At 48.3% G+C, this 18,050-nt stretch overlaps 1 protein-coding gene across 1 annotated transcript in view; it reads right to left on the bottom strand.

Annotated features, from left to right (window-relative positions):
- The window catches only part of sos2 (son of sevenless homolog 2 (Drosophila)), a 103,407-nt gene that overhangs the window by 28,960 nt on the left and 56,397 nt on the right, over positions 1-18,050 (bottom strand). Inside the window, exons 6-7 of the mRNA XM_036955323.1 lie at positions 14,356-14,499; positions 12,252-12,362 (exon numbers count right to left, since the gene is read on the bottom strand). Of these exons, the coding sequence (XP_036811218.1) occupies positions 12,252-12,362; positions 14,356-14,499 (255 nt within the window). The remainder of the gene's footprint in view (positions 1-12,251; positions 12,363-14,355; positions 14,500-18,050) is intronic.

The raw sequence follows: 18,050 nt of genomic DNA, 5'->3' as shown, positions 1-18,050 counted from the left end.
AATATTAAAACCATGGATGACAGAGAGCGAGAGAGAGAGAGGGAGAGAGAGGGAGGGGAAAAGAGAGGAGAAAAATTAACAGATGACCACCGGGAGAGGAGAGATGGAGGACAGAAAAAAGTTGAAGGGATGACCAGAAGTGGTGAGAGGGAAGGAGGAGAGGCAGGGTAACTTGAGAAGGGGTTATATAGTATCCCCCCTCCTGCTCCCTAGTAGGGGTTATATAGTATCCCCCCTCCTGCTCCCTAGTAGGGGTTGTTATATAGTATCCCCCCTCCTGCTCCCTAGTAGGGGTTGTTATATAGTATACCCCCTCCTGCTCCCTAGTAGGGGTTGTTATATAGTATCCCCCCTCCTGCTCCCTAGTAGGGGTTGTTATATAGTATCCTCCCTCCTGCTCCCTAGTAGGGGTTGTTATATAGTATCCCCCCTCGTGCTCCCTAGTAGGGGTTGTCATATAGTATCCCCCCTCCTGCTCCCTAGTAGGGGTTGTTATATAGTATCCCCCCTCCTGCTTCCTAGTAGGGGTTGTTATATAGTATCCCCCCTCCTGCTCCCTAGTAGGGGTTATATTGTATCCCCCCTCCTGCTCCCTAGTAGGGGTTGTTATATAGTATCCCCCCTCCTGCTCCCTAGTCGGGATTATATAGTATCCCCCCTCCTGCTCCCTAGTAGGGGTTATATTGTATCCTCCCACCTGCTCCCTAGTAGGGATTATATAGTATCCCCCCTCCTGCTCCCTAGTAGGGGTTGTTATATAGTATCCTCCCTCCTGCTCCCTAGTAGGGGTTGTTATATAGTATCCCCCCTCCTGCTCCCTAGTAGGGGTTGTTATATAGTATCCCCCCTCCTGCTCCCTAGTAGGGGTTGTTATATAGTATCCCCCCTCCTGCTCCCTAGTAGGGGTTGTCATATAGTATCCCCCCTCCTGCTCCCTAGTAGGGGTTGTGATATAGTATCCCCCCTCCTGCTTCCTAGTAGGGGTTGTTATATAGTATCCCCCCTCCTGCTCCCTAGTAGGGGTTATATTGTATCCCCCCTCCTGCTCCCTAGTAGGGGTTGTTATATAGTATCCCCCCTCCTGCTCCCTAGTCGGGATTATATAGTATCCCCCCTCCTGCTCCCTAGTAGGGGTTATATTGTATCCTCCCACCTGCTCCCTAGTAGGGGTTGTTATATAGTATCCCCCCTCCTGCTCCCTAGTAGGGCTTATATAGTATCCCTCCTCCTGCTCCCTAGTAGGGCTTATATAGTATCCCCCCTCCTGCTCCCTAGTAGGGCTTATATAGTATCCCCCCTCCTGCTCCCTAGTAGGGGTTGTTATATAGTATCCCCCTCCTGCTCCCTAGTAGGGGTTATATAGTATCCCCCCTCCTGCTCCCTAGTAGGGGTTGTTATAGAATCCCCCCTCCTGCTCCCGAGATAGATGATCCTAAATCAATACTACTACTTAGACTCCACACTACAGCCTCTTCTGGTGCTCTCTCCCTGTCTGTGTGTGTGTGGCGAGACACTCAGAATACAGACTACATAGCCTGCCTGCCTTATACTGTCTGTATGTGGGGAGAGATATTGAGTTCTGTCTGTCTGTCTGTCTGTCTGTCTGTCTGTCTGTCTGTCTGTCTGGAGAGATATTGAGTTCTGTCTGTCTGTCTGTCGGGAGAGATAATGAGTTCTGTCTGTCTGTTTTTTTCTATGTGGGGAGAGATAGTGAGTTCTGTCTGTCGTTCGGTCTGTTTGTGGGGAGAGATAGTGAGTTCGGTCTGTCTGTCTGTCTGTCTGTCTGTCTGTGTGGGGAGAGATAGTGAGTTCTGTCTGTCTGTCTGTCTGTCTGCGTGGGGAGAGATAGTGAGTTCTGTCTGTCGGTCGGTCGGTCTGTCTGTGTGGGGAGAGATAGCGAGTTCTGTCTGTCTGTCTGTCTGTCTGTCGGGAGAGATATTGAGTTCTGTCTGTCTGTGTGGGGAGAGATAGTGAGTTCTGTCTGTCTGTCTGTGTGGGGAGAGATAGTGAGTTCTGTCTGTCTGTCTGTCTGTCTGTCTGTGTGGGGAGAGATAGTGAGTTCTGTCTGTCTGTCTGTCTGTCTGTCTGTGTGGGGAGAGATAGTGAGGTCTGTCTGTCTGTCTGTCTGTCTGTCTGTCTGGGGAGAGATAGTGAGGTCTGTCTGTCTGTCTGTCTGTCTGTCTGTCTGTCTGGGGAGAGATAGTGAGTTCTGTCTGTCTGTCTGGGGAGAGATAGTGAGGTCTGTCTGTCTGTCTGTCTGTCTGTCTGTCTGGGGAGAGATAGTGAGTTCTGTCTGTCTGTCTGTCTGTCTGGGGAGAGATAGTGAGGTCTGTCTGTCTGTCTGTCTGTCTGTCTGTCTGGGGAGAGATAGTGAGTTCTGTAAACACACAGAGATATTCGAGTGGAGCTCCAAACACAGTCAAATGACAAAACAATAATTAACCTACCCCTCTACCCATCCCCTTCCCTCTCTCCTCTCCTCCCCTCCCTCTCCTTCCCCTCGACCCTTCCCACCCATCTCTTTCCCTCCCTCCTCCTCCTCTCCCTCCCACCCGTCTTCCTCCTCCTCCTCTCCTTCCCTCACTCCCTCTACCTTTCCCACCCATCTCCTTCCCTCCCTCTCTCTCTCTCTCTCCTTCCCCCCCCTCCCTCCCACCTCTGTTCTTCCCCTCTACCCTTCCCACCCATCTCCTTCCCCCCCTCCCTCTCCCTCCCTCCTCTCCTTCCCTCCCTCCCTCCTCTCCTTCCCTCTACCCTCCCATCCATCCAACTCCTTCCCTCCCTCCTTCCCTCCCTCCCTCCCTCCTTCCTTCCCTCCCTCCTCCTCTCCCTCCCTCCTCCTCTCCTCCAGGAGAGACTGTACGCATCCCATATGTAGCACACTACTTTTAGACCAGAGCCCTATATAGTGAATAGGGTGCCATTAGGGACTTTGCAGGGCCTGGGCTATTTTTAAAAGGCCATGTAATTTAGCCACAATACCAGACGCTGCAGAGTGCAGTGGCTGAGTGCTCCACAGACACATCTCTCTGCCAGAGAGCAGGGGAGGAAGGGAGAGGAGGAGGAAGAGGAGAGGAGGGGAGACAAGGAGAGAAGGGGGGAGTGAGTGAGATGATGGGAGAATACAAAAAGTAGAAAACGAGAGAGAGAGAGAGAGAGAGAGAGAGAGAGAGAGAGAGAGAGAAAGGAGAGCAAGAGAGAGAGAGAGAGAAAGAGAGAAAGGAGAGCAAGAGAGAGAGAGAGAGAGAGAAAGAGAGAGAGAGAGAAAGAGAGAGAGAGAGAGAAAGAGAGAGAAAGAGAGCGAAAGAGAGCGAGAGAGAGAAAGGAGAGCAAGAGAGAGAGAGAGAAAGAGCGAGCGAGCGAGAGAGTGAGAGAGAGAGAGAGAGAGAGAGACAGAGAGAGAAAGAGAGTGAGCGAGAGAGAGAGAGAGAGCGAGCGAGAGAGAGCGAGCGAGAAAGAGAGAGAAAGAGCGAGCGAGCGAGTGAGAGAGAGAGAGAAAGAGCGAGCGAGCGAGCGAGAGAGTGAGAGAGAGAGAGAAAGAGCGAGCGACTACTGAAGATCGGCTTCTAAATAAACAGCACCTCTAAGCAATCAGTCCTGAGAGCAACTGGTGTTTATGTGTCATTATACAACTGGTGGAACTAATCCTGAATGCTGATTGGTTAAAACCACATTCCAGCTGGTGTCTATTCCAAAAGTTAGCGCCGGCTAAATCTATGACATTAAAATGCCTATTTACTCTGTTCCATCTGACTGCACAATCCATTGTCTCATCAGCCCAGCCAGGCAATTTATAAACTTGATCGCTGCTATAAAAAGCATCTAGACATGATCTCACATCTTTTAGACTAACATTTGCTTTTGAACAGCAGTGATTTGTATAAAACCTTGCTGTCCGTCTCGCCGACATTTGCAACATTGTTTCAACATTCAAATTCGATCTCCAACTGTCCCATAGTAATGAGCGTGTTTGGGAGTCGGGACGAGACAGACAGAGACACACAGACAGGCAGGCAGCGTTTCTCAGCCAGTCCTAATCATGAATTATCAGGCATAATTTTTATGGATCTATACAAACAAAAAAAAGGTCAATTGAAAAAAAAAGGACAAACGAAGTGCAGCTAGTTCTCAGTCTTTCCAGCTTCAGTTTGAAGTGATTGTGTTTAGCTGTGTTGTTGGCTAGCTCCTCTGAACAACAGTGCCCTGACGAGAGAGCACATTTTCTACGCCAGGTGAAATCGCGCCTCGTTAGCTCATTGTTATGGATGTGTCCAAATAAACGTCACTAGAAAACAGCTTCAACAAATGCAAATGCAGCTACTGTTGCTGTTATTCTGGCTGCACTTTTTGACGTGACAGTAAGTTAGCCGTAGTTGGCTAGCTAGCGAGCAAGAAATAAGAACGTTGCCAGCCAGTATGGCAATGGAACATTTAGATCGAATGACTGAGTCGTATCCATGGATACAGAACAAAAAAGACTGAACGACTGGGTCGCGTTTCTGGCAACCGAACCGATAGAACGAACGACCAGCCAGCTTGGGTAGCAACCCTAGATTTGTGTTGGGACAAAATGTTGTGGAAGGATGAAATAGTATGAATAAATTAATCCAACTAACATTCTCAATGAAAATATGTCAATCATTATTTGAATATGTTGGTAACACGTTGTATAAAAGTGATAATGCCCTTGAAACCGGTGTTTGGGGGATATATTGGCACTGTTTGCCGGCCCGAGATAAACAACATCCGGGCATTATCGGGCATTATCACTTAAGAGGATCAGACAGACAGCCCCGACGACCAGCCAGACAGCCCCGACGACCAGCAAGACAGTCCCGACGACCAGACAGACAGCCCCGACGACAGACAGACAGCCCCGACGACCAGACAGACAGCCCCGACGACCAGACAGACAGCCCCGACGACCAGACAGACAGCCCCGACGACCAGACAGACAGCCCCGACGACCAAACAGACAGCCCCGATGACCAGACAGACAGCCCTGACGACCAGACAGACAGCCCTGACGACCAAACAGACAGCCCTGACGACCAGACAGACAGCCCTGACGACCAGACAGACAGCCCTGACGACCAGACAGACAGCCCTGACGACCAGACAGACAGCCCTGACGACCAGGCAGACAGCCCTGACGACCAGACAGACAGCCCTGACGACCAGACAGACAGCCCTGACGACCAGACAGACAGCCCTGATGACCAGGCAGACAGCCCTGACGACCAGGCAGACAGCCCTGACGACCAGACAGACAGCCCTGACGACCAGACAGACAGCCCTGACGACCAGACAGACAGCCCTGACGACCAGACAGACAGCCCTGACGACCAGACAGACAGCCGACGACCAAACACAGCCCTGACGACCAGACAGACAGCCCTGACGACCAAACAGACAGCCCTGACGACCAAACAGACAGCCCTGACGACCAGACAGACAGCCCTGACGACCAGACAGACAGCCGACGACCAAACAGACAGCCCTGACGACCAGACAGACAGCCCTGACGACCAAACAGACAGCCCTGACGACCAGGCAGACAGCCCTGACGACAAGGCAGACAGCCCTGACGACAAGGCAGACAGCCCTGACGACCAGGCAGACAGCCCTGACGACCAGGCAGACCTGACGACCAAACAGACAGCCCTGACGACCAGCCAGACTGGCGACCAGCCAGACAGCCCTGACGACCAAACAGACAGCCCTGACGACCAGCCAGACAGCCCTGACGACCAGACAGACAGCCCTGACGACCAGACAGACAGCCCTGACGACCAGACAGACAGCCCTGACGACCAGACAGACAGCCCTGACGACCAGACAGACAGCCCTGACGACCAGACAGACAGCCCTGACGACCAGACAGACAGCCCTGACGACCAAACAGACAGCCCTGACGACCAGACAGACAGCCCTGACGACCAGACAGACAGCCCTGACGACCAGACAGACAGCCCTGACGACCAGACAGACAGCCCTGACGACCAGACAGACAGCCCTGACGACCAGACAGACCTGACGACCAAACAGACAGCCCTGACGACCAGCCAGACTGGCGACCAGCCAGACAGCCCTGACGACCAAACAGACAGCCCTGACGACCAGCCAGACAGCCCTGACGACCAGACAGACAGCCCTGACGACCAGACAGACAGCCCTGACGACCAGACAGACAGCCCTGACGACCAGACAGACAGCCCTGACGACCAGACAGACAGCCCTGACGACCAAACAGACAGCCCTGACGACCAGACAGACAGCCCTGACGACCAGACAGACAGCCCTGACGACCAGACAGACAGCCCTGACAACCAGCCACAGCCTTGACGAACAGCCAGACAGCCCTGACGACCAGACAGACTGGCGACCAGCCAGACAGCCCTGACGACCAAACAGACAGCCCTGACGACCAAACAGACAGCCCTGACGACCAGACAGACAGCCCTGACGACCAGACAGACAGCCCTGACGACCAGACAGACAGCCCTGACGACCAAACAGACAGCCCTGACGACCAGACAGACAGCCCTGACGACCAGACAGACAGCCGACGACCAAACACAGCCCTGACGACCAGACAGACAGCCCTGACGACCAGACAGACAGCCCTGACGACCAAACAGACAGCCCTGACGACCAGACAGACAGCCCTGACGACCAGACAGACAGCCCTGACGACCAGACAGACAGCCCTGACGACCAGACAGACAGCCCTGACGACCAGCCACAGCCCTGACGACCAGACAGACAGCCCTGACAACCAGCCACAGCCTTGACGAACAGCCAGACAGCCCTGACGACCAGCCAGACTGGCGACCAGCCAGACAGCCCTGACGACCAAACAGACAGCCCTGACGACCAGCCGGACAGCCCTGACAACCAGCCAGACTGGCGAGCAGCCAGACAGCCCTGACGACCAAACAGACAGCCCTGACGACCAGGCATGACACTACACTAAACATGTGACAAAGATTTGAAAGATCCTTACTTGGGAAATACATTAGAGCAGTCATGCATTTTCCACTATGTCATTGTCCAGTATCGGTGTGCAGTGAGTGATCAAATCAAATCAAATCACATTTTATTAGTCACATGAGCCAAACACAACAGGTGAAATGCTTACTTTACGAGCCCCTAACCAACAATGCAGTTCAAAAATAAATACAAATATGAATAAGAAATAAAAGTCACAAGCAGCAGTAAAATAACAATAGCGAGACTTTATACAGGGTGTACCAGTACAGAGTCAATGTGGAGGCTATATACAGGGGGTACCAGTACAGAGTCAATGTGGAGGCAATATACAGGGGGTACCAGTACAGAGTCAATGTGGAGGCTATATACAGGGGGTACCGGTACAGAGTCAATGTGGAGGCTATATACAGGGGGTACCAGTACAGAGTCAATGTGGAGGCTATATACAGGGTGTTACGGTACAGAGTCAATGTGGAGGCTATATACAGGGGGTACCGATACAGAGTCAATGTGGAGGCTATATACAGGGGGTACCGATACAGAGTCAATGTGGAGGGTATATACAGGGTATTACGGTACAGAGTCTATGTGGAGGCTATATACAGGGTGTTACGGTACAGAGTCAATGTGGAGGCTATATACAGGGTATTACGGTACAGAGTCTATGTGGAGGCTATATACAGGGTATTACGGTACAGAGTCAATGTGGAGGCTATATACAGGGGGTACCAGTACAGAGTCAATGTGGAGGCAATATACAGGGGGTACCAGTACAGAGTCAATGTGGAGGCTATATACAGGGGGTACCGGTACAGAGTCAATGTGGAGGCTATATACAGGGGGGACCAGTACAGAGTCAATGTGGAGGCTATATACAGGGGGTACCGGTACAGAGTCAATGTGGAGACTATATACAGGGGGTACCGATACAGAGTCAATGTGGAGGCTATATACAGGGTATTACGGTACAGAGTCTATGTGGAGGCTATATACAGGGTATTACGGTACAGAGTCAATGTGGAGGCTATATACAGGGGGTACCGGTACAGAGTCAATGTGGAGGCTATATACAGGCGGTACCGGTACAGAGTCAATGTGGAGGCTATATACAGGGTATTACGGTACAGAGTCAATGTGGAGGCTATATACAGGGGGTACCGGTGCAGAGTCAATGTGGAGGCTATATATAGGGGGTACCAGTACAGAGTCAATGTGCAGGGGCACCAGTTAATTGAGGTAATATGTACATGTAGGTAGAGTTATTAAAGTGTCTATGCATAGATGATAACAACAGAGAGTAGCAGTGGTATAAAAGGGGGGGGGACAATGCAAATAGTCTGGGTAGCCATTTGATTAGATGTTCAGGAGTCTTATGGTTTGGGGGTAGAAGCTGTCTAGAAGCATCTTGGACCTAGACTTGGTGCTCCGGTACCACTTGCCGTGCGGTAGCAGAGAGAACAGTCTATGACTGGGGTGGCTGGAGTCTTTGCCAATTTTTAGGGACTTCCTCTGACACCGCCTGGTATAGAGGTCCTGGATGGCAGGAAGCTTGGCCCCAGTGATGTACTGGGCCATATGCATTACCCTCTCTAGCACCTTGCGGTCAGAGGCCAAGCAGTTGTCATACCAGGCAGTGATGCAACCGGTCAGGATGCTCTCGATGGTGCAGCTGTAAAACCTTTTGAGGTTCTGAGGACCCATGCCAAATCTTTTCAGTCTCCTGCGGGGGAATAGGCTTTGTCGTGCCCTCTTCACGACTGTCTTAGTGTGTTTGCCAGCCACAGACCGTCTCTCATGCTCCTAGCTTCGCGGCACTGTTTACCGTACGGGACATCGTCTACTCCTCATCGCTCACTTGCCACGGGTCTGCTGCTAGCTACCGTTCCTTAAAATAGCTGTTATGTGGCGACATTTACCTGGAGTAAGCCAACCTTTGGAAACGAAAACCCCACCGGCGAAAAGGAGGACATACATTTCTTTTGTTTGAGAAATGGAGGTTTGGAGATAAAGGAGTTTCAAGAGGCTGGCTACAGTATGATGCGGAGGCTGTGGTGATGAGTAGTTCAAGAGGCTGGCTACAGTATGATGCGGAGGCTGTGGTGATGAGTAGTTCAAGAGGCTGGCTACAGTATGATGCGGAGGCTGTGGTGATGAGTAGTTCAAGAGGCTGGCTACAGTATGATGCGGAGGCTGTGGTGATGAGTAGTTCAAGAGGCTGGCTACAGTATGATGCGGAGGCTGTGGTGATTAGTAGTTCAAGAGGCTGGCTACAGTATGATGCTGAGGCTGTGGTGATGAGTAGTTCAAGAGGCTGGCTACAGTATGATGCGGAGGCTGTGGTGATGAGCAGTTCAAGAGGCTGGCTACAGTATGATGCGGAGGCTGTGGTGATGAGTAGTTCAAGAGGCTGGCTACAGTATGATGCGGAGGCTGTGGTGATGAGTAGTTCAAGAGGCTGGCTACAGTATGATGCGGAGGCTGTGGTGATGAGTAGTTCAAGAGGCTGGCTACAGTATGATGCGGAGGCTGTGGTGATGAGTAGTTCAAGAGGCTGGCTACAGTATGATGCGGAGGCTGTGGTGATGAGTAGTTCAAGAGGCTGGCTACAGTATGATGCGGAGGCTGTGGTGATTAGTAGTTCAAGAGGCTGGCTACAGTATGATGCTGAGGCTGTGGTGATGAGTAGTTCTGTGTGTCGCCAGTATGCTGAAGATAAAAGCCCAGAAACAACTCATTTTGTCATCGGAAATAATTTGTGACCATGAACACAGCAAAGTGTCACATTGCCTGCGTGTCTCTGTGTCCCGGGCTCAATCGGAGCCTCTCCTCTTGACACCCTCTGCGACGGCGCTAACAGCAACGTCAGAGCAGACCAGCACGGAGATGATGAAGATACTATTTAGGACTGTACATGCCCTTGGCAAGAAGGCGAGACCACTTTCTGACTTGGGAGTGGAAGTGTGAGTAAGTGAAAATGTTGGTTAGTCTTGTAGCTAGACGAGTACTTTCGTAGCTAGTTTTTTTGCAAGTCTACTGAGCAAACGTGATCCAGTATTGGAGGTTATTTCTCATCTCTTGATAAGTTTCAGTTCACCTCAAAATAATGTATAAATACCATAAAATGATTGGCCTACTGATGCTGACATGGATCTCCATGTTTTCCTATGGCTCTGGAACATTCTATTTTAAATGTTTGTCTCCAGATTCTGTTTACATTTAAAAAAGCATTGTGACATCACCAGTAGAAGGCTAATTTAGCACAATCAAATACCAGCTATATTGGATAAACATGATTGTATATTAAATTATTATTGAATTAATTTGAAATGTTAGATTTTTTTCCAGTTTGAGAGAGAGAGAAAAAAAAAGGAATCACTGTGGGCTCAACATATAGAAATGAGAAGCAGGCCGAAGAGTTTATGCACCATATTTCAGAGGTGGAGAGAAACAACATCGGAGATAATCTGAAAAAACACCACATCTCTCCATCATGACAGATGGCAGATGGCTCCACAGACAGTTCAGTGAAAGAGGAGTTTGTTAGTTTATGTCAGATTCTGTCACAAGGGGCAAGATCGGAGTCGAAGTTTACTGGCATCAAGTCAGTTGAGAAGGCAGACGTGGCACACATAACCAACACCATCAGTGCCATCGTGGAGGGAGTGTTTTAATGAGTGGGGGAGCAAGTTGGTCGCTCTGGGAACAGATGGAGCTGCTGTGATGACTAGAGCCAAGAATGGTGTGGTCAGCTGGCTGAAGGGAAACAGGGCCCAACATCATCGGCATCCCCTGTATGGCACACCGCCTTGAACTGACCTTCTCTGACTGCCATCTGGTCCAACGTGATGTTTCAGAAAGTAGAAGACCTCCTCAGTGGGCTCTACACCTTCTACCACACCAGTCCTCTGAACAGGGCAAACCTGATAAACAGCTGCCAGGCTCTTGGGCACACACGACTGGTGCCCACCAGAATTTGGCGGGACCCGATGGGTAGGACACCTATTGCGTACACCGGATCACTTCCTGCGAGGTTACCAGGGGCGTGTCCGGCACCTGGAACAGGTAGTGGCTCTAGATTGCTATGCTAAGTACTCCAAAAGTCATCATCAATATGTAACGTCCAGTAAACAACAACAAATAAGATTACAAATCGGTAACATCATGTTTCAATGCTTTATGCACTGATAAAATGTGTCATATCTAATATGTACGGGTGCAGTGATCTGTGAGCTGCTCGGACAGCTGGTGCTTAAAGCTAGTGAGGGAGATATGAGTCTCCAGCTTCAGAGAATTATGGTCAGATTTGCCAAATGGATGGCGAGTGAGAGCTTTGTACACATCTGTGTGCGGAATAAAGGTGAGTTTTCCATCTGGTTGCACATTTAACATGCTGGTAGAAATTTGGTTAGACGGATTTAAGTTTCCCTGCATTAAAGTCCCCGGCCACTAGGAGCGCTGCCTCTGGGTGAGCAGTTTCCTGTTTGCTTATGGCGGAATACAGCTCCTTCAGTTTGGTCTTAGTGCCAGCCTCAGTCTGTGGTGGTATGTAAACAGCTACGAAAAATACAGATGAAAACTCTCTAGGTAGATAGTGTGGTCTACAGCTTATCATGAGATATTCTACCTCAGGCAAAACCTCCAGACCTCCTTAGATATCGTGCACCAGCTGTTATTTACAAAAATACATAGTCCACCGCCCCTTGTCTTACCAGACGCTGCTGTTCTATCCTGCCGGTACAGTGTATAACAGCCAGCTAGCTGTATGTTGATAATGTCGTCGTTCAGCCAGGACTCCGTGAAGCTTAAGATATTACAGTTTTGAATGTCCCGTTGGTAGTTTAATCTTCCGCGTAGGTCATCTATTTTATTTTCCAAAGATTGCACGTTTGCTAGCAGAATGGAAGGATGTGGGGATTTATTCGATCGCCTACGAATTCTCAGAAGGCAACCCGCCCACTTGCCCCTTTTTCGCTACCTTCTCTTCACGCAAATGACGGGGATGTGGGCCTGTTCCCGAGAAAGCAGTATATAATTCACGTCGGGCTCGTTAAAGGAAAAAATAGGATTTTGCCAGTCCGTGGTGAGTAATCACAGTCCTGATGTCCAGAAGTTATTTTCGGTCATAAGAGACGGTAGCGGCAACATTATGTACAAAATACGTTTAAAAATAAGTTACAAACAACGCAAATAAAAAAAATAAAAAAATTATGAATACAATCAAGATCTGTGTGTGCAAGTGAGGTGAAACTTATCCTTACCTGGAAGTATAGTCCTACAGTAGGCCGGGCCATCAGACTGCTGAAGTGCTCGTGGAACTGCCTGGACAGGATGTCCTGAGACAGGGTCTCGTATGGGTCAAACGCCTGCTCCTGGAGTTGAAAGAGACAGTTAACGGAAGAGTTAAAGAAGCTGACTACTATGACTTACTGGGGAGTTGGGTTGGGGGTGTAGTACATAGAGGCATACAATCAACTGAAGGCCTTCTAGCAGAGATGTGCAAGACAGCTTGGTAAAAACATGTTGTTTTTTACATGAAGACTTCATAGGGCAGAGGGCTTTTGGGATCAGTTATGACAGAATAGAGGTAGAGGGATCAGTTATGACAGAATAGAGGTAATGGGATCAGTTATGTCAGAATAGAGGTAGAGGGATCAGTTATGACAGAATAGAGGTAGAGGGATCAGTTATGACAGAATAGAGGTAATGGGATCAGTTATGACAGAATAGAGGTAGAGGGATCAGTTATGACAGAATAGAGGTAATGGGATCAGTTATGACAGAATAGAGGTAAAGGGATCAGTTATGACAGAATAGAGGTAGAGGGATCAGTTATGACAGAATAGAGGTAGAGGGATCAGTTATGACAGAATAGAGGTAGAGGGATCAGTTATGACAGATTAGAGGTAGAGGGATCAGTTATGACAGAATAGAGGTAGAGGGATCAGTTATGACAGAATATAGGTAGAGGGATCAGTTATGACAGAATAGAGGTAGAGGGATCAGTTATGACAGAATAGAGGTAGAGGGATCAGTTATGGCAGAATAGAGGTAATGGGATCAGTTATGACAGAATAGAGGTAGAGGGATCAGTTATGACAGAATAGAGGTAGAGGGATCAGTTATGACAGAATAGAGGTAGAGGGATCAGTTATGACAGAATAGAGGTAGAGGGATCAGTTATGACAGAATAGAAGTAAAGGGATCAGTTATGGCAGAATAGAGGTAGAGGGATCAGGTATGTCAGAATAGAGGTAGAGGGATCAGTTATGACAGAATAGAGGTAATGGGATCAGTTATGTCAGAATAGAGGTAGAGGGATCAGTTATGACAGAATAGAGGTAGAGGGATCAGTTATGACACAATAGAGGTAATGGGATCAGTTATGGCAGAAGAGAGGTAATGGGATCAGTTATGTCAGAATAGAGGTAGAGGGATCAGTTATGACAGAATATAGGTAATGGGATCAGTTATGACAGAATAGAGGTAATGGGATCAGTTATGACAGAATAGAGGTAAAGGGATCAGTTATGACAGAATAGAGGTAATGGGATCAGTTATGACAGAATAGAGGTAAAGGGATCAGTTATGACAGAATAGAGGTAATGGGATCAGTTATGACAGAATAGAGGTAAAGGGATCAGTTATGACAGAATAGAGGTAGAGGGATCAGTTATGACAGAATAGAGGTAGAGGGATCAGTTATGACAGAATAGAGGTAGAGGGATCAGTTATGACAGAATAGAGGTAATGGGATCAGTTATGACAGAATAGAGGTAATGGGATCAGTTATGACACAATAGGGATAAAGGTTGGACTGTGTCACTGGGCCGTAAGGTTTCTGACTGGACATAAGGGACAGGGGTGTGGATCATATTATACACCTCATCAGGATGAGGGCTCATGGCAGCAGCAGCCGGAGGTGTGTGTGTGTGTTTAGAGGTGTGTGTGTGAGTTTAGGTGTGAGTTTAGGTGTGTGTGAGTTTAGGTGTGTGTGTGTGTGTGTGTGTGTGAGTTTAGGTGTGTGTGTGTGTGAGTTTAGGTGTGTGTGTGAGTTTAGGGGTGTGTGTGTGTGTGTGTGAGTTTAGGGGTGTGTGTGTGAGTTTAGGTGTGTGTGTGTGTGTGTGTGAGTTTAGATGTGTGTGTGTGTTTAGATGTGTGTGTGTGTGAGTTTAGAGGTGTGTGTGTGTGTGTGAGTTTAGAGGTGTGTGTGTGTGTGTGAGTTTAGAGGTGTGTGTGTGTGTGTGAGTTTAGAGGTGTGTGTGTGTGAGTTTAGAGGTGTGTGTGTGTGTGAGTTTAGAGGTGTGTGTGTGTGTGAGTTTAGAGGTGTGTGTGTGTGAGTGTGTGTATATATCTATGTCCTACCTCTGCCAGGTCCTCGAAGCAGCTGCCCACCAGAGGATGTGGACTACCGTCAGCGGTCATCTCCACTGCATCTTCGATCAGGCCCAGCAGCTTGACCGTCAACTCATGGATGTCCAAGATGTTACTGAAAATCACCTCCACATCCTGCAAGCAGAGAGGGAGAGATGTGACTTACAAGGGGGGGGGGGGGGTGGGGGGGAGCAATACTTCACTTACACATTTCACACATTTTAGTGCTTTAGCAGAGTTGATTAATTTTAGTCATTTAACAGATTTGATTAATTTAACAGATTTGATTCATTTTAGTTCTTCAACAGATTTGATTCATTTAGCAGATTTGATTCATTTTAGTTCTTCAACAGATTTGATTCATTTAGCAGATTTGATTCATTTTAGTCCTTGAACAGATTTGATTCATTTCAGTCCTTGAGCAGATTTGATTCATTTTAGTCCTTTAGCAGATTTGATTCATTTTAGTCCTTGAGCAGATCTGATTCATTTTAGTCCTTGAGCAGAGTTGATTCATTTGAGTCATTTAGCAGATTTGTATTCATTTGAGTCATTTAGCAGATGCTATAATTCGGAGCGATTTACAACAATACGTCTTCAGTGACACAAACCATCCCAATGTCAGCTGAACATGGAAACCATCTACGAAGGAACCACTGGTCCCAGATCTGTTTGTGTCACGCAATGACAAAGACCAATGTAGTTGAAAAACCCCCCATCACAATCAGATCTGGGACCAGGCTACTTTTAAAATCACTGCCCGGTTCATTCCTGTCAAACGATTCAATTTTGGATTTGCTATGATTCATTGCAAAAAATGAGCTAGGTAAATGAATGAACAAGCACACTTTCTTTTAACCTCAATGTCAACGGTTGTTTTTAATGTGTATAGATTATGTATTTATGTATTTGGGATTTTGAATGCATCCAGATTAATGATGATAACGGGGGGGGGGGAATGGTGCTGAAGAGGAGCACAGCCACAGTGGCCAGAGAACAAAGGAAGAGGGAGGGCCATTCACGACAAGCTCCCAGCAGGGGTCATCCTCCCCTTCTTTAGCTCACCTCACATCTCTAGTATAGATCAAAATCTCCTCCCACCACAAAGCTCCTCCCCATCACAAAGCTCCTCCCCATCACAAAGCTCCTCCCCACCACAAAGCTCCTCCCCATCACACAGCTCCTCCCCATCACAAAGCTCCTCCCCATCACAAAGCTCCTCCCATCACAAAGCTCCTCCAATCACAAAGCTCCTCCCATCACAAAGCTCCTCCCATCACAAAGCTCCTCCCATCACAAAGCTCCTCCCATCACAAAGCTCCTCCCCATCAGCTCAAGGGCGGCCAGTTTAACCAAATGACGGTTAGATGAATCACGCTTCACCATTTGGCAGTCTGACGGACGAATCTGGGTTTGGCGGGTGCCGGGAGAACGCTACCTGCCCCAGTGCATAGCGCCAACTGTAAAGTTTGGTGGGGGCTGTTTTTACATGGTTCGGGCTAGGCCCCTTAGTTCCAGTGAAGGGAAATCTTAACACCACAGCATACAATGACATTCTAGAAGATTCTGTGCTTCCAACTTTGTGACAACAGTTTGGGGAAAACCCTTTCCTGTTTCAGCATGACAATGTTCCCACATCTAGTGGAAAGCCTTCCCAGAATAGTGGAGGCTGTTATAGCAGCAATGTTCCAACATCTAGTGGAAAGCCTTCCCAGAAGTGTGGAGGCTGTTATAGCAGCAATGTTCCAACATCTAGTGGAAAGCCTTCCCAGAAGAGTGGAGGCTGTTATAGCAGCAATGTTCCAACATCTAGTGGAAAGCCTTCCTAGAAGAGTGGAGGCTGTTATAGCAGCAATGTTCCAACATCTAGTGGAAAGCCTTCCTAGAAGAGTGGAGGCTGTTATAGCAGCAACGTTCCAACATCTAGTGGAAAGCCTTCCCGGAAGAGTGGAGGCTGTTATAGCAGTAAAGCAAATAATTTTCCATATTAATGATGAGACTCCATATTAATGATGAGACTCCATATGAGACTCCATATTAATGATGAGACTCCATATTAATGATGAGACTCCATATTAATGATGAGACTCCATATTAATGATGAGACTCCATATTAATGATTAGACTCCATATTAATTCATTTAGAATGAGATGTTCGACGAACAGGTGTCCACATACACTAAATGACCAATATATATATATAAAACACACACACACACACACACACACACACACACACACACAAAAGTTTGGGGTCACTTAGAAATGTCCTTGTTTTTAAAAGAAAAACACTTTTTTTCATAATTTAAAATAACATCAAATTGATCAGAAATACAGTGTAGACATTGTTAACGTTGTAAATGACTCTTGTAGCTGGAAACGGCAGATTATTTTATTAAATATCTACATAGGCGTACAGAGGCCCATTATCAGGAACCATCACTCCTGTGTTCCTATGGCACATTGTGTTAGCTAATCCAAGTTTATCATTTTAAAAGACTAATTGATCATTAGAAAACCCTTTTGCAATTATGTTAGCACAGCTGAAAACTGTTGTCTGATTAAAGAAGCAATAAAACTGACCTTCTTTAGAGTAGTTGAGTATCTGGAGAATCAGCATTTGTGGGTTCAATTACAGGCTCAAAATGGCCAGAAACAAAGACCTTTCCTCTGAAACTCGTCAGTCTATTCATCTATGGCCACCAAACCCCAATACTGCCATGTCTGTGGCTACCAAACCCCAATACCACCGTGTCTGTCACCACCAAACCGCAATACCACCGTGTCTGTCACCACCAAACCCCAATACCACCAAACCCCAATACCACCGTGTCTGTCACCACCAAACCCCAATACCACCGTGTCTGTCACCACCAAACCCCAATACCACCGTGTCTGTCACCACCAAACCCCAATACCACCGTGTCTGTCACCACCAAACCCCAATACCACCGTGTCTGTCACCACCAAACCCCAATACCACCGTGTCTGTCACCACCAAACCCCAATAACACCGTGTCTGTCACCACCAAACCCCAATACCACCGTGTCTGTCACCACCAAACCCCAATACCACCGTGTCTGTCACCACCAAACCCCAATACCACCGTGTCTGTCACCACCAAACCCCAATACCACTAAACCGCAATACCACCAAACCCCAATACCACCAACCACCAAACCCCAATACCACCGTGTCTGTCACCACCAAACCCCAATACCACTAAACCGCAATACCACTAAACCGCAATACCACCGTGTCTGTCGCCACCAAACCCCAATACCACCGTGTCTGTCACCACCAAACCCCAATACCACTAAACCGCAATACCACCATGTCTGTCACCACCAAACCCCAATACCACCGTGTCTGTCACCACCAAACCCCAATACCACCGTGTCTGTCGGCACCAAACCCCAATACCACCAGTCACCGTGTCTGTCGTCACCAAACCCCAATACCACCGTGTCTGTCGGCACCAAACCCCAATACCACCAGTCACCGTGTCTGTCGTCACCAAACCCCAATACCACCGTGTCTGTCGGCACCAAACCCCAATACCACCAGTCACCGTGTCTGTCGTCACCAAACCCCAATACCACCGTGTCTGTCGGCACCAAACCCCAATACCACCGTGTCTGTCGGCACCAAACCCCAATACCACCGTGTCTGTCGGCACCAAACC

Source organism: Oncorhynchus mykiss, chromosome 19, assembly GCF_013265735.2.
Source record: "Oncorhynchus mykiss isolate Arlee chromosome 19, USDA_OmykA_1.1, whole genome shotgun sequence".
NCBI lineage: Eukaryota > Metazoa > Chordata > Actinopteri > Salmoniformes > Salmonidae > Oncorhynchus > Oncorhynchus mykiss.
Note: the sequence above shows the minus strand (reverse complement) of the source record. Positions and strands in the feature narration are given on the sequence as shown.